The sequence below is a fragment of the Megalobrama amblycephala genome, linkage group LG12 (assembly GCF_018812025.1).
Source record: "Megalobrama amblycephala isolate DHTTF-2021 linkage group LG12, ASM1881202v1, whole genome shotgun sequence".
NCBI lineage: Eukaryota > Metazoa > Chordata > Actinopteri > Cypriniformes > Xenocyprididae > Megalobrama > Megalobrama amblycephala.
Genome location: NC_063055.1, coordinates 29,393,018 through 29,409,495, shown reverse-complemented (window position 1 = coordinate 29,409,495; position 16,478 = coordinate 29,393,018). Strand labels below are relative to the sequence as shown.

Below are 16,478 nucleotides of genomic sequence, written 5' to 3'. Positions count from 1 at the left end.
TGTTGTTCGTGAGCAACCGGCTGCCATTACGCAAATTTTTACATTGTTATGTAGGTTTGTAACAAGAAGTGAGTCTGGAATCACTGAAGACTCATTTCGGCAGTACAGAATCAATTCATTCTTTAAGGCAAAAATTACTTTTTTATACATATATAAACAAATCAGAAATGCATTCGATTTCAGTTCTCTTTTATCATCACTGTAATACAATACAAATCTTATTTAAATAATAATCAGTGTTCTAAAATGGAAGCGAATAATGTATACATATGATATGTGTCTAATGTCAATGCTATGGCCTTTGTGTAGATATTTAAAGATGGTCATCTTTAAGCATGACTGTTTGGATTTGAAATGGTAACAATTCATAATAATATTCCATCTGTAAGGTTGATAAAAGTATTGTTCATTTCAACATTTCAACATTTTAAGTACAGTACCTCACTGAACGTTTTCAGAAACTGTATTTTTGTATGATTTGTATTTTTATTGGACTACTGACTGACAACTGCAGGGTTCAGTGAGTGAAGGGTCGCACATCGGTCGATAAGCGTAGCGCCGCACCACGTCTTTAAAATTCGAACACATTGTTTTCTTTGGGGCTGTTCACACAGAACGCGCTTTTCCATTACAATGCGCCACTTTTTCTTTGTTTTTCTAATTAAACATGCGCTAGAAGCACGTGCAGAACCGTTGCGCTCGCGTCTTGCAGCATCTCGCGCATGACATGGCGTTCTAAAGCCATGAATCAGCTCAGCTAAGTTAATATCAGTTAAAAAAAAAAAGTAAAAAAAAAAGCGTCTCGAGACCTTGCGGTTTCCCCCATTCCACTGCCAGCGTCTTGCTTTTTTCAAAGCAAAAACGCGTTCTGTGTAAACGAGCCCTATGAGTGTACGCACACAGGCAGCGCCACTCGGTCTGTCCGCGTTGTCCAGATACTGATACTGTGAGTTGCTTGCTGCTAGACGCAGCGCGTCTTGATGCACTTCACGCACAGGACCGCACATGTATTCAAAGCAAAGCGATTTTAAAGGGACAGTCATCACATTATAAAATGCGCAACGGTGCGCAACGTTTTGCTACGTTTTCCGGGTTGAATGACATTTTTCCTGGAAACGGTGTGCAACGGGTTTGAGATACGTTTTCTCTTGTTTGGTGGGTGTGTCAGAAATGTCATCTTAATCAGCGGCAAAATGTATATAAACCACACTGTATTAAAGAGACAGCTCGCACAATGGGTATTAATGTAACAAAAATACTATACTTATATATTTTGCTATTGTATTGTGAAGTGACACTTTAATAAACTTTTCTATACTCCTCTGATTATATAATATTAAATATAACAATATCATAGCACAACAACAGTGATCAGCGATAATGATAAGCCTAATACTCACAATAAAAATAATATAGATCAACACCGTCTCGGAGTTAAGAAGTGGATTATCCTTCACCTGAAATGTTTGTCTTTTCATCCTGAAATGTGAGACAAATGTTGTATCACAATAATTAGAAGTTTCCACAAATCCCTTTACTCGATTGGGATGTTCTCTTTTATTCTGGACGGCAAGGGCAGTGACTGTAACATTGAGCATATTTTGCAGTATTAAACACATATTTATACCGATTTCATCAGGCTCCGAAAATTCTTAAAAAAGAACACATAGAATGGCCTTCTCAGCTGCCATAGTTGCAACTCTTGCGTCATCAGAACAGGGTGTTCAACATATCACCGTTTCCATTTAAAAACGTTTTGCAACGTTTTGTTGGGGCTGAACGCAGCGCAGGTAAGCCCGTGCATTAATGCGGCCCAGAGCAAACCATCATGAAAACAGGCCCTTAAATAATATTTTAAAAATTAATTAAACGTTTTAACGTTACCATTGTTTGTAGAGAACACTTTTTAAATGTGACAGGTTATTGAAAGAATGTCCAGCAGTCAAACACTTGATCACCCAAATATTTCAGATGAATCAGACTTGATAGTTTTTTATTGCAAAAGTTATTTAGCCTACAGCAACCAAAATAAATACATACAATTTAGTTTTCAGCATTGCAACCTTGTTTTATCCAAAACCATAGCTGCAGTGATGCCCGTACTGGTACATCACTGATTCATATTTGGTATTGTATGATATTGTGCAAGTGTGGTATTTTAGAACGGGACATCCGTTGACTGCCACTGACTCGTCATTTCTCACCGTGCCACTTGTAGACAGTATAGCTGCATTTACATGAACAGTAATGTAATGTAATGATTAAACACCGTGCCGCGTCACTCGCGTCAGGTAGAGGTGTTATAGCTGGGGATCTGTGAATGATCATAATTCATACATAGCCTCTATCCCAATTCACTGATCCCGATGGCAATATAATAATCTCCAAAAATCATCCCGTCTGAATGATGGCTGAAACTTTACTGATGAGTTTCATGAAGTTTTATTGTACATTAGCTACCTTGAAATGTGCGTTTTTAACTCCATATAATCACTGTAAGAGCTTCAGGGTTGCTCAACAAACTGTTAAACTTTCTATCAGTAAGAAAACTCGGTAAGATGAACCGTAATAATGTTCATGACACTGTTGTTCATTAATGCTGTGATCAGTAACACTCAAACCATAACACCCGTCAAAATAAGAGCACTCTTTTTGTAAGACGAATAGGGCTGCAACAAACGATTATTTTGATAATGGATTAATCTATCGATTATTAGAACGATTAATCGACTAATCATTGGTTATTGCACTGATTAATCAGTAAGCTTTGTTCGATTATTCTACTTTAGCAATTAGTTAAAATATTGAGTTATACTGTACTTTAACTAGTAAATAAAACAAGGAAATCACTTCAGCTTTTAAAAGTGTATTTTTAATAATTTTCAAGCCAACTGAATAGATCAATATCCTTCAGGTTAAAAAAAATATAATGTAATTATGTGGGGTTTTTCTGAAAAATGAAACAACATACATACATACACACACATATTATATATCATTTTATATATATATATATATATATATATATACACACACACACAAAATCGAGTTTATGGTCATTGAATGGCTTTCCTGAGGTAAATGTTACATTTTGTGTGATATATTTGTTTGCAAGTTTTATTGACTTCTTTCTGCGGTTAAAACTCCGATTAAGTGATTACAATAGAGATGGATTCATTTCATTAAGTTCAGTAAGTACTTTTTGATGTTCATTCATGTTTATTTCGCGCTGTAATAGAGAGGAATAGGTTCACATGCCGCTTGAACCGAGGTGTTACAGCGATCTGCCACACAACGTTAAACAGCGTCACCACCACAAGTATTGTTTGAATCCCGTAGTAATATTGACTGAATTTAAAAGCTTAGACTTAGTTTTATATCAAAAGTAACCTGATCTGTCGGTGCGTTGTCTGTGTCCTCTTTGCTCTGCGATGGATCTTTCACTGTGTGAGAAAATGAACGTGTGGCGTGAGAACAGTGAGTTTGAATGAGAGTTGGTGGCCCTGCATGACAGTATTCTGTAGTTATGCTAAACGTTATGTTTGTTATGTTTATGCTATGTTAATCTCCCACATTTCACCACGGGTTCGACTTCGTTTGCACTATGCTCTTCAAAGCGCTGACTTCTTTTATTGGATTGGATCCGGGAGGGCTGCATTACAGTATTGCGCTACAGCGCCCCACTGGTTACACCGCGTTATTGCAGGCCCTTCAAATAGGTTGTATGAGATCAAGAGATTTTTTATTGTCGACGTTGTCGATAATGTCGACTAATCGTTTCAGCCCTAAAGATGAATAATGCAGACCATATATAATTACACCCACAAAAATATGTACAAAACAAATTAAAAGATTGGCTTGAGTAGTCGGTGGGTGGAGTCGACCTATGTGTGCTTTTGTCTGAGATCCTGACGCTAGCATAGAGTGCCCCAGGGATGACGCGTTTTTGTAGGCAAAACCCGGAAGCGAGTTAGCATTTTATGACTTCCGGTTCCAACGCCATAAAGTCTATGGGTTTTTTGAATGGGTTTTTGCTAAATCGCCTGAAATAAGGTCTGTGGTTAACAAAGCCTCTAAATACTTTCACGTTTTGATCTATGACATAAAACACACCAGTTATAACCCACTTGTGATTTTTTAAACTTTTACTGCGTCTTCAAATCGGCGGTTGCTAACAAATTGCTAAAAGGGACTACTTCCTTTGGCGGGGACTTTAGACGTCATCATTAAAAACGGGACATTTAGACAGCATTTTTCATGAAAAAGTGGATAAGTATTCATACACAGCGCAGATCATCAAGTGAGCATGTTTTTAAATAGAGTTGTTTTCTAAATAAAGTTTGAGGACGCTTGGTGGTGACGACGTTGATCCGCGACCATGGTGTGCTGTAGTCCGTTTATAGCCTACTGTTAGCCTTTTATATCTGACGACTTTATTTAGGCTTCAAAATCTATAAATGCTGTGTTAACTTGTAAAGATTATCTTGATAGACAAAACGTGTAAGTGTCATAACCCTTTGTTAAACACAGAGCTTATTTTCTGCGATTTTCCAAAAGTCTATGGGAAAAATGAATAGGCTTTCAGTCGAGGGAACCCGCGCGCCGCTAACTTCCGGGTTGGCGGGGTATTGCTTCAGAATCCACAAATGCGTGCAGCGATCCACAAATGCACAGAAAGCAATTCACAAATGCACAGGTGGTGATTCACAAATAAATGCAGGCAGAGTTGTGCTTGTGACATAAAAACATATTATTGCATATGTTTTTTATTAGCAAATCTCATTTTATTTATTTGTGAATTAAATTAATTTTTGTGAAACTCCTAACATAATATTTGTGGATCTCATTCTATTCATATGTGGATACAATTATTTTTTGTGAATATCTTTACATTTATTTATGGATCATAATCTATTTATTTGGAATATTGCTACAATCCTATCTCCATACACTAAATGTCCATATTTTATTAATGATGGGTCTGTGGGTTTGTGTACCTTATATGAGTGTTTGTCTGGTTCCTCACAGTCTGAATCGCTGCTCTGGTCAGGGTTGTCTGAAGCAGCCCATGATAACACACCCTGCCTCTTCATGAAGTCACACACTGGTGTATCCTTCTGAACCTGCATACACACAAAGTTCACATCTCTAAAGAGTAAAGACACATACAAACAAGTTGCAAAATTATCAGTTTAGGGTTGAAATGACTTTTATCCACAGAAAAACAAAAATAGCTTTCATCTCTGTGGGTGTTTTTGAATCAGTCGGCTGAAAACTGGCGGCACTTGAAAATAAATGGGCACAGACCGAACGGTCAGTGTCAGAGATTAGATTGAGCTTGCTAGATGTCTGGGCAGTGGAGTGAAAACTGTATTTTTGGCCATGTCTCTGTGAATTTACTGTTTGTTGTTTTGATCTTAGCATTGAAAACTAATATAATATATATATATATAAACTTATAAACTTGTCCAACCATTTCTTCACTTTTAAGTTCCATTACCATATTTTTCAGTGTGAATAGTATAGTAGAGAAAACAGGATACCAGACATTTATTAACCTGTCAAATAGAGAAAAGAATTCTGAATCATGTCAGTGTTTTATTTTTTAATAAAAAAAAAAAGTTCAGTTAATGCAAACTCTGGCCTTATCAGTGGAACATATATACATTTTAAGTAATTACTGTGCAAAATGAATTTAATTTCAGCACAATTGAGTATACAGTATATAGCTGTCAATCATAAAAAAACAAAAACAAATTAATTGCACATTTTTCTGTAATTAATTGCGATTAACCACACCTAACATTGACGTTTTTTAATATATATTTAGATTGTAATTAGGGTATCAAAATGAACACGTTAACTCATGCAATTTTTAGCGTTACATTATATGATCACACTATCATTCATTCAAGTGCTATTAAACCATATAAGCACGATAAGACGGCTGCATTGAATTCTCTTTCACACTTGAATGGAAAAAACACAAAAGTATGCCAAAATGCCCGCTTTGTCAAGTATCCTCATAAGCACAGTCTTAAATGAGTTAAATAAAGGCCCGGTTTCACAGATAGGACTTAGCCTAAGCCAGGATTAGGCCTTATTTCAATTAGGGCATTTAAGTAGCTTTAATAAACATACCCTAGAAAAAAAAAAAAAAAACATTACTAGTGTGCATCTAGACACAAAACAATGGCTCTGACATATTTTAAGATATGTCAGTGCAAGTTGATTTGAGTTAAAACAGCTCAAACATGCATTTTAGTCTAGGACTAGCTTAAGCCTTGTCTGTGAAACCAGGGGAAAGTCTTAAATGACCGTAAAGACTTGTGAGGACATTGGATGTGTGTCAGATCTGCATCATGTGCATCAGATCTTAAAGTAACAGCAGCCTAATAAGCCTGCTGCTGTGATGTTGTCGTGGCAAATTCGACGTCTCTGTGTCCCTTCAGTTCGGGTCTCAAAGAAAAAGTCGCAGAGTCAAAGTTCCAGGTCTCAGAAGTATTTAACTTTATTGTCAAACAACAAAGTGAGATACCAGCTCCACATCTGAGGCTCTCTTAGCTAGGACACAGTTTTATGCATTTTTCTTATCTCTTAAAACACACCAAAAGTAATATCATTGGCAATAATATCAACCCTTATATTTTCCTATATTCTCACTTACAGGGGCTCTCCTCCCACACCTCTCTCCCATGTACTCCCTAACCTTTCCACCACAGTCATTTCACCAATATAATTGCAGGTGTTGCTTATGTAAGAGATCATTTTCTTAGTAAAGGTGGCTGACTGCCAACTAGTCTACATCTTTTGACTTTATCTCTCATGGGCCTTCTGCCAATTGATTGTCAACCCTTTTCCCATTGGCCAACTGAAACATTGTATCAAAACAGTCAACACTCCCCAGAGGCAAGAAGCCTTCATATGACGCACTTAACAATGGTCTTATTCATTTCACAGCCACCTGTTGTCTGGTGGAAAATTACCAACAAAATATGCTCAGTGGCCAAGTTAACTTGTCTGACCCTTATAGTCACTTAGGCCAAGAGGCCTCAAAACAGTAAGCAAACTAATTCTACAATTGTTTTCTGTAGGACAGATAAAATACTCCATCAATGTCTGTCATTAATGTTAATAAAAGAACAAAAGACAAAGAGAAAATCGCTCACTGCTCTAGACTGACCTTCTGTAGTTTTAATAAGGATTAATCTATATTTAATTTATGCAGTGAAGACTGTGAAGTGTTTGATAACTTTATTCAATTTCTGTATACTTCCTACCTGTTAGATTAAATATTTAAAATATACTGCCTTTATGTTATTTCGACATTAATTTGGAGATTAAATGTGAAATTATTACAATATTAAAACTTTAATGTTAGGTGCAATTAATCACAATTAATTACAGAAAAAATGTGCAATTAATTAGTTGCATTTTTAATTGATTGACAGCACTAATTTTAATACTTTAACATTGAATGCCTTAAATAGAGTTCAGATATTTACCTGCACTGTTAAAATGCATAAAAAATGTTTTTTTTGTTTTTTTTTGTTTTTTGATCCATGTAACCTTGTAAACAGTAGTGATGGCAAGTTCAAATCATTTTACCAACTCAGACTTTTGAGTCTCGTTCAGCAAAATGAACAAATCTTTTTTCATTTTAGCAAAATGTAATTAAAATGTTACGTGTTACTTCCCCAACACATATACTACATATGCAAATGTTGATCACACTACAAACAATACAAAACTACAATGCTATAAGATTCAGAAATTATTAATTCATTCTTTACCTGGGTCTTCAGTTTATGATAAGCTGATTAAGCTCACCTCACCTCTTGTCTGACAACTCTTCGAGTTTAAGTCATTCCTTAATGACGTGACAGACCCATATGCTAAACCAATGCAGTCTGAGCCGGAAAGAGAATTGATTAGTTCTTTTCATGAGTCTTTCGGGTTTTGAGTCGTTCCTTAATCACGTGACAGACCCATACGCTATTTCTGACATTTCTGTCACTATGTTTTTATTAGTGACCTTTCTTGAGGATCTGTGGCATGTTATTATTTTATAAATAAATAAAGCCCTGTTATAAATAAAATATTGATTAATTTATCTTTTTGACTGTCTATCTGTAAATAAACACTAGGCTATATAATAATATAATAATCCAAGCCTACAATAAAAAGTATTTATAGCCTAGTTTGTCACGTGATTAAGGAACGACTCAAAAACCCGAAAGACTCACGAAAAGAACTAATAAATTCTCTTTCCGGCTCAGGCTGCATTGACTGAAACAGGTGAACTAGTACTAGCAGTACAGAACCTATAGAATATTGCGCATGTGCGACTGAACGAATCACCCCCCGAGATGACTCGTTCTTCCTGAGTCACATTAAAGATTCGCTCAAAATGAACAACACATCACTAGTAAACAGTGTGCTTTAAGATTTTCACAGCTGCTGTCACTTTAAGACTTGACACACATGACAAAGATCTGACACGCATCCTATTTTCTCACAACTCTTTATGTTCATTTAACACTATTTACCTCATTTAAGACTGTGATTACTCAAACGACAAACGATACTCAACAAAACGGGAACTTTTACATAGTGTGTTTTTGTTCATTCAAGCGCAAAAGATATGACTCAGTGTGGCACTGGCGTGCTGTCTGAAGCAGCATTCTGTGAGTGCATTTCGGGTGGTTGTTCACAGAAAGCCGCTTCACAGACTGTGCCAGTACAGATTTGAGGTTTTTTGTTTTGTTTTTTTGCGCTTGAATGGTTTAATAGCACCTGAATGAATGATAGCGTGATCACATATAGATCATATATATTATATGTGACAATACATTGATATAGATCGATACATTGATTAAATGTGTAATGATACAATATATTGATGGAACATGTAAAAAATAGATACCATTTAAGAGGTACCTTTTTGTTTTCACACACTCCACATTTTCCAGAATGTCAGTTTATGCATTTCGCCAACGCATGCATTCTTGTTTAAACTAACCTAACTTTTAGAGCTTGTGAAAGACACTCGGGAGTTAGGACAGATGCTGATCGGGTGCTGAATCATCACTAAAGTTTATCAGTTGCTGTGTTTAAAGCCTTGCAGAGATAACACACACAGAATGCCCCATCGCAAACAATGCACAAATAGGCCACTGAACTTAGTCTTCTTTTACTCATTTTTGTGTTTCAATAGATAAAGGTCTATGATTTTGCATAAAATGACTTCATCTTGCTAGAGTTTATTACTATTTCTAAATCATGTTACTTTCTACAGGGTATCTGTTAGATCACAACACTGGAGTAGTATAGAGAGTACTATGAACTGTTATTCACGCACTCAGTAACTGAAATTTAAACAGTTAAAGAGAAAGGCTCAAACTGTTGCATGAATCTAATACACCACAAATCAATATCTATAATTTGTTATTGCCTCATTAAAAAGCTGTGCTGTACATTTAAAATAAATGTCTTTAAATATTATTTATATAAATAGCCTATATTTACTTGTTTTTCTGTAGATTTTTAACATTACACATTTTACTGATCTCCAGTGTGACTTGAATTTTTTATTTGTGGATGTCCCAATCAGGGTGCAGGATGAGAAAATTTCAATTAAATGTGTTATATATTTTGGCATGAGGTAATTAAAATGTAAATGGTTTTGTAAAATAGGCATATAATATAATATCAAGATATCGATCGATATACCTCTGAATCGCATCATAAATCGCATCACAGAATTTCCAGTATCTGCAAATATCATATCGCTGGCTATGAGAATCGATATAGTATTGTGATGAACCATGCGATTTACACCCCTAATCATATACTATAGCACAAATGATGACAGAACAACGGATGCTGCATTAATCATGTTAAATATGAAAAATTAAATTAAAAAAAAAAAGTATCCTTTCATATACACTGCTCAAAAAAATTAAAGGAACACTTTGAAAATATATCAGATCCCAATGGGAAAAAATATCATGCTGGATGTCTATACTGATTTCGACTGGGTAATGTGTTAGGAACGAAAGGATACCACATCGTTTGATGGAAATGAAAATTAATCAACCTACAGAGGACTGAATTCAAAGACACCCTGAAAATAAAAGTGAAATTATGCAGCAGGCTAGTCCATTTTGCTGAAATTTCATTGCAACAACTCAAAATTGGTACTCCAATTTTGGCTTGTATGGCCCCTATGTGCTTGTGTGCATGTCTGACAACGTCAGGGCATGCCTCTAATGAGACGACGGATGGTGTCCTGGGGTATTTCCTCCCAGATCTCTTCCTGGGCATCATTGAGCTCCTGGACAGCAACCTGGCGGCGTCGGATGGACCGAAACCTAATGTCCTAAAGGTGTTTTTTTGGATTTAGGTCAGGCGAGCGTGGGGGCCATTCAATGGTATCAATTCCTTCTTCCTCCAGAAACTGCCTGCATACTCTCGCCACATGAGGCCGGGCATTGTCATGCACCAGGAGGAACCCAGGACCCACTGCACCAGTGTAGGGTCTGACAATGGGTCCAAGGATTTCATCCCGATACCTAATGGCAGTCAGGATGCCATTGTCTAGCCTGTAGAGGTCTGTGCGTCCCTCCATGGATATGCCTCCCCAGACCATCACTGACCCACCATCAAACCGGTCATGCTGAATGATGTTACAGGCAGCATAATGTTCCCCACGGCTTCTCCAGACCCTTTCACGTCTGTTACGTGCTCAGGGTGAACCTGCTCTCATCTGAAAAGCACAGGGCGCCAGTGGCCGACCTGCCAATTCTGGTGTTCAATGGCAAATGCCAATCGAGCTCCACAGTGCCGGGCAGTGAGCACAGGGCCCACTAGAGGACGTCAGACCCTCAGGCCACCCTCATGAAGTGTGTTTCAGATTTTTGGTCAGAGACATTCACACCAGTGCTGGAGGTCATTTTGTAGGACTCTGGCAGTTCTCATTCTGTTCCTCCTTGCACAAAGGAGCAGATACCGGTCCTGCTGATGGGCTAAGGACCTTCTACTGGCCTGTCCAGCTCTCCAGAGTAACTGCCTGTCTCCTAGAATATCCTCCATGCTCTTGAGACTGTGCTGGGAGACGCAGCAAACTTTCTGGCAATGGCACATATTGATGTGCCATCTTGGAGGAGTTGGACTGCCTGTGCAACCTCAGTAGGGTCTAGTTATCGCCTCATGCTACCAGTAGTGACACTGACCAATGCCAAATGCAAAACTACTGAAAAACAGTCAGAAAAGACGAGTAGGGAAAAAAATGTCAGTGGCCTCCACCTGTAAAACCATTCCTGTATTGGGGGTCGTCTTCTTGTCCATCAAGTGCACCTGTTGTTAATTTCATTAACACCAAAGCAGCTGAAACTGATTAACAACCCTCTCTGCTACTTAACTGACCAGATCAATATCCCAGGAGTTTAACTGACTCGATGCTATTCTCTGATTAAAGAGATTTTTTTTTTTTAATTTTAATTTTTTTGAGCAGTATAATATATATATTCCCAAAATAATAATGTATGATACAATGAAGTATATGAAACAAAGAATTTGTATTATATAAAATAAAATTTCATAATAGCAAACTTTGGCTACTCTATTCTGTAGAATATTAAGATTGACCATACAAAAACCCATTTCGACTAACCACTGATGAGGATTTTAAAAATACTGCATGTGTGAAGACCAACTGTGATCAGAGAACAAGTGAATTTTGTTTGTTAATGCAGGTGTCTTACCTCCTCCATAACAAGAACCCCACAGCGCACCATGCTGTCCACCACATCAAGAGCAAAGCTGTGAGCGTTCTGACATGGCTGAGAGTGACAAACAGATGGACGGACAGATAAGAGAGAGAGCAGATAGAAAGGAGGAGAGATAATTAATTGTGTAGTGTTTTTGTTCTTGTTGACATTTCACAGCCTTTACAAGTGTTTATTTGCTGATGCAAGTGTAAAATGTGCCTGCAATAATTACACATGCTATTCCCGCCGCTGAAGAACCCTTGAACGGGAAACTCGATTTAAGAGACATCGAGAGAGAATAATAAAAGGAACAGATGGGAGCAACTGATCGATTGGAAGAGCGAGAGAGAAATTGGGAGACTGTATGAAAAAATAAATGAGATTTTTTTTTCTGACAGACTGAAGAGCAGGGCAGCTGAATGAATCACTACTAGCATCAACGTGATTATAAACGTCATATGTGCACGTTTGAGTGAGACTCACCGGTATGTACCCGGGTGGTAGTAAATGCGTGAGTTGGAGGCTTTTCTCCGCCAGCTCCTCCTGACCCAGGACAACATCAAACTCCTGGTCTCCGCCCCCTCCACAGCCTACAACCTCACTCAGCATGGCTGAGACAGCACACGCTTCACACAAACACACATGCCTTCAGGGTTAGCACTGTCAATAATCCCTGCTGTGGTGCAAACATGATTCAACTCAAACACATCAACACCCTGAAGCGGCAGAACAATCAGATTATTTATCAGAGTGATTTATTTTTTTTAATTTGTAAACATTACTAAAGAAATATTTGCACAAATATTGTTGGTTGAAACAGATGCACTAAATTTGGAGAATCCAATTGGTCAATCTTCTGCAGATTTTGAAACCGAAAATTATTAAAATGTTATTAAAGTTATAACATATGGGTCAATCACGTGATGGGTTATTTTTTGTCCAAAAGCCTTAATAATAATAAAAAACAAAGATATGACATCCAAAGTATGTAAGGTAGTACAACTAGATCTCTTTTATTGAATCCAAAAGGTTTTAATTATATTTTGCTACATATAAAGGTATTTTAAAGATTTCAAAGTGTCAAAAGGTCATTCGGTTTAACTGTCCAAAGGCCAATACAGCCATTTCATTTGTGATTAAAATATTTTAAAATGTAATAAATGTATACATTTTTTTTATTCTGGCATGATTTTATAACAGCATATATCAACATAGTGCAAAATTGTATTATTATTATTATTGAATTTCCTTGATATTATTCAGATTAACCAATATAAAGGGTCCATTTTGGCTCAAGTCATGCGATCAATATCATGTGACAGGATGTGACATCATTGAGACACCTGCAAAGGACCACATAGTCATAACCAAAACTCTCATTCGGTAAAACCAAAATTTTGGTTAAACCGAATGACTTTTTTTTTTGTGACAAATTTTGTAAAAAAATGACAAAATCAGTGTTAACTGATTATGAAAAAAAAAAACACAATCTCATTGTTTACACTTAAAGGGGACTTATTATGCCCCATTTTACAAGATGTAAAAAGTCTCTGATGTCCCCAGAGTGTGTATTTGAACTTTTAGCTCAAAATACCCCACAGATAATTTTTTATAGCATGTTAAAATTGCCACTTTTTGGGGTTGAGCAAAAACGAGCTGTTTCAGTGTGTGCCCTTTAAATGCAAATGAGCTGCTGCACTCGACCTAAGAGGGCGGAGTTTCAAGAGCTGATTCTCCTGTGACAGGACACACTATAAATGTCAGAAACTGCGAATATATGCTGTATGGAGATAGAACAGGTATAGTTTAGTTCAATTACGGTTATAATATATTGTCGTCTTGTTTTTATCCACTATATTAGTACAAGCTTGTTGTACCGGACTCCATTCGACTTTACCGATGAGTTTTATGACATTTATTGTACTTCACACATAAGATGAAGAGTTCGTTTTCACTCTAGAAAATCACTGTAAGAGCTTAATAAAACACAGTGCAAGTGTGCATTAAAATTCATAAACTCTCTCTCTCTCCCTTGCATTATCATCAACATACATAGCGAAGATCACAGAAACATTCGTTACAACTAACATACAGGTGCTGGTCATATAATTAGAATATCATCAAAAAGTTGATTTATTTCACTAATTCCATTCAAAAAGTGAAACTTGTATATTATATTCATTCATTACACACATACTGATATATTTCAAATGTTTATTTCTTTTAATTTTGATGATTATAACTGACAACTAAGGAAAATCCCAAATTCAGTATCTCGGAAAATTAGAATATTGTGAAAAGGTTCAGTATTGAAGACACCTGGTGCCACACTCTAATCAGCTAATTAACTCAAAACACCTGCAAAGGCCTTTAAATGGTCTCTCAGTCTAGTTCTGTACGCTACACAATCATGGGGAAGACTGCTGACTTGACAGTTGTCCAAAAGACGACCACTGACACCGTGCACAAGGAGAGCAAGACACAAAAGGTCATTGCAAAAGAGGCTGGCTGTTCACAGAGCTCTGTGTCCAAGCACATTAATAGAGAGGTAAAGGGAAGGAAAAGATGTGGTAGAAAAAAGTGTACAAGCAATAGGGATAACCGCACCCTGAGAGGATTGTGAAACAAAACCCATTCAAAAATGTGGGGGAGATTCACAAAGAGTGAACTGCAGCTGGAGTCAGTGCTTCAAGAACCACTACGCACAGACGTATGCAAGACATGGGTTTCAGCTGCCGCATTCCTTGTGTCAAGCCACTCTTGAACCACAGACAGCATCAGAAGCGTCTAAAGACAAAAAGGACTGGACTGCTGCTGAGTGGTCCAAAGTTATGTTCTCTGATGAAAGTAAATTTTGCATTTCCTTTGGAAATCAGGGTCCCAGAGTCTGGAGGAAGAGAGGAGAGGCACACAATCCACGTTGCTTGAGGTCCAGTGTAAAGTTTCCACAGTCAGTGATGGTTTGGGGTGTCATGTCATCTGCTGGTGTTGGTCCACTGTGTTTTCTGAGGTCCAAGGTCAATGCAGCCGTATACCAGTAAGTTTTAGAGCACTTCATGCTTCCTGCTGCTGACCAACTTTATGGAGATGCAGATTTAATTTTCCAACAGGACTTGGCACCTGCACACAGTGCCAAAGCTACCAGTACCTGGTTTAAGGACCATGGTATCCCTGTTCTTAATTGGCCAGCAAACTCGCCTGACCTTAACCCCATAGAAAATCTATGGGGTATTGTGAAGAGGAAGATGCGATATGCCAGACCCAACAATGCAGAAGAGCTGAAGGCCACTATCAGAGCAACCTGGGCTCTCATAACACCTGAGCAGTGCCACAGGTTGATCAACTCCATGCCACGCCGCATTGCTGCAGTAATTCAAGCAAAAGGAGCCCCAACTAAGTATTGAATGCTGTACATGCTCATACTTTTCATGTTCATACTTTTCAGTTGGCCAAGATTTCTAAAAATCCTTTCTTTGTATTGGTCTTAAGTACATTTGAAATATATCAGTCTGTGTGTAATGAATGAATATAATATACAAGTTTCACTTTTTGAATGGAATTAGTGAAATAAATCAACTTTTTGATGATATTCTAATTATATTACCAGCACCTGTATATAACATATATAAAGGCCTTTTCGGGTGGTGCTTAATAAATTGGTAAACTTTATATCTGCAAATCAACTCCAATAAACTGTAATAAAGTGCTCTCACCTGTAAACTGGATCATGAACAGTTTACTGATCTATCCTTGAGTAACTAATTTTTGGCACAACCTCTGTTTTGTATTGTCCCTTTGTATTGACATTCGTTCACAAAGTCCGGTGTGAAATGGATTCACACAGACATAAACGAATTTCAGTAGAGGGTGCATTTTCTTCTAAAACAAAATTAATCCACCTCGTCTTCAGTGGCTCAGATTTAGGGAGTAAATGGAGAGAGCTATGTGGATTAATCCATCCAGCTAGAGAACACCTAAAACTCTTGGGAGACATTCTCGTCAGTGCAGCAATGGCGGACACGCTGTGAACGCGCTCAGGGCGGTTTTATGTTCAAACTTCACTGTCTGTCAACATTCGTGGGCGGGGCCTGTGGCTTTTTTGACCTCACACTACCAGGCATCTGGAAACGGCTTGTTCTGAGACACTGCTTATGATTTATGGGGATTAAAAAAAAAAAAAAAAAAGCAATGGCTGGATTTTTATCATTATAGGGTGGTTGTGTACACACACTGCCAACACACATTTATATCCGAACACCATGCAAAAGTGAATTTTGCATAATAGGTTAATAAAACTGCAAAATTAATTATATCTCCATTATTTTTTTTTTTTTACACTTTTAAAAACCTTATTCGTTAATAACCCATGTATAAAATATAGATTTTCTTATTAATTCCAATCTTTTTGAATGATCGATACTTATAATCTCAAGATAAATTATTCTAAATTGCTTTTAATCAAGGATGCATTAAATTGATTAAAGTGACAGTAAAGACATTTATAATGTTACAAAAGATTTCTATTTCAAATAAATGCTGTTCTTTTGAATTTTCTCAAAATATCCTGATAAATGTGTCATGGTTTCCACAAAAATATTAAGCAAAATTTGAACCCTGGTTGCTAATCAAAAACATAGTTGATTTTTTATGTATAAGGCATGTTAGTCTAAGTTTTCTTTATCTTTAGACATATCTTATCCTGCCAAA

General features: G+C 37.1%; 1 protein-coding gene across 7 annotated transcripts in view; it reads right to left on the bottom strand.

The window, feature by feature from the left end:
• gpat2 (glycerol-3-phosphate acyltransferase 2, mitochondrial) overlaps positions 1–16,478 on the bottom strand; it is an 82,823-nt gene that overhangs the window by 12,123 nt on the left and 54,222 nt on the right. For all 7 annotated transcript variants that reach the window (XM_048210516.1, XM_048210520.1, XM_048210519.1 and 4 more), the window contains 3 exons: positions 12,255–12,397; positions 11,766–11,843; positions 4,998–5,123 (listed from right to left, as the gene is read on the bottom strand). In XM_048210516.1, coding sequence (XP_048066473.1) covers positions 4,998–5,123; positions 11,766–11,843; positions 12,255–12,397 — 347 coding nt within the window. The remainder of the gene's footprint in view (positions 1–4,997; positions 5,124–11,765; positions 11,844–12,254; positions 12,398–16,478) is intronic.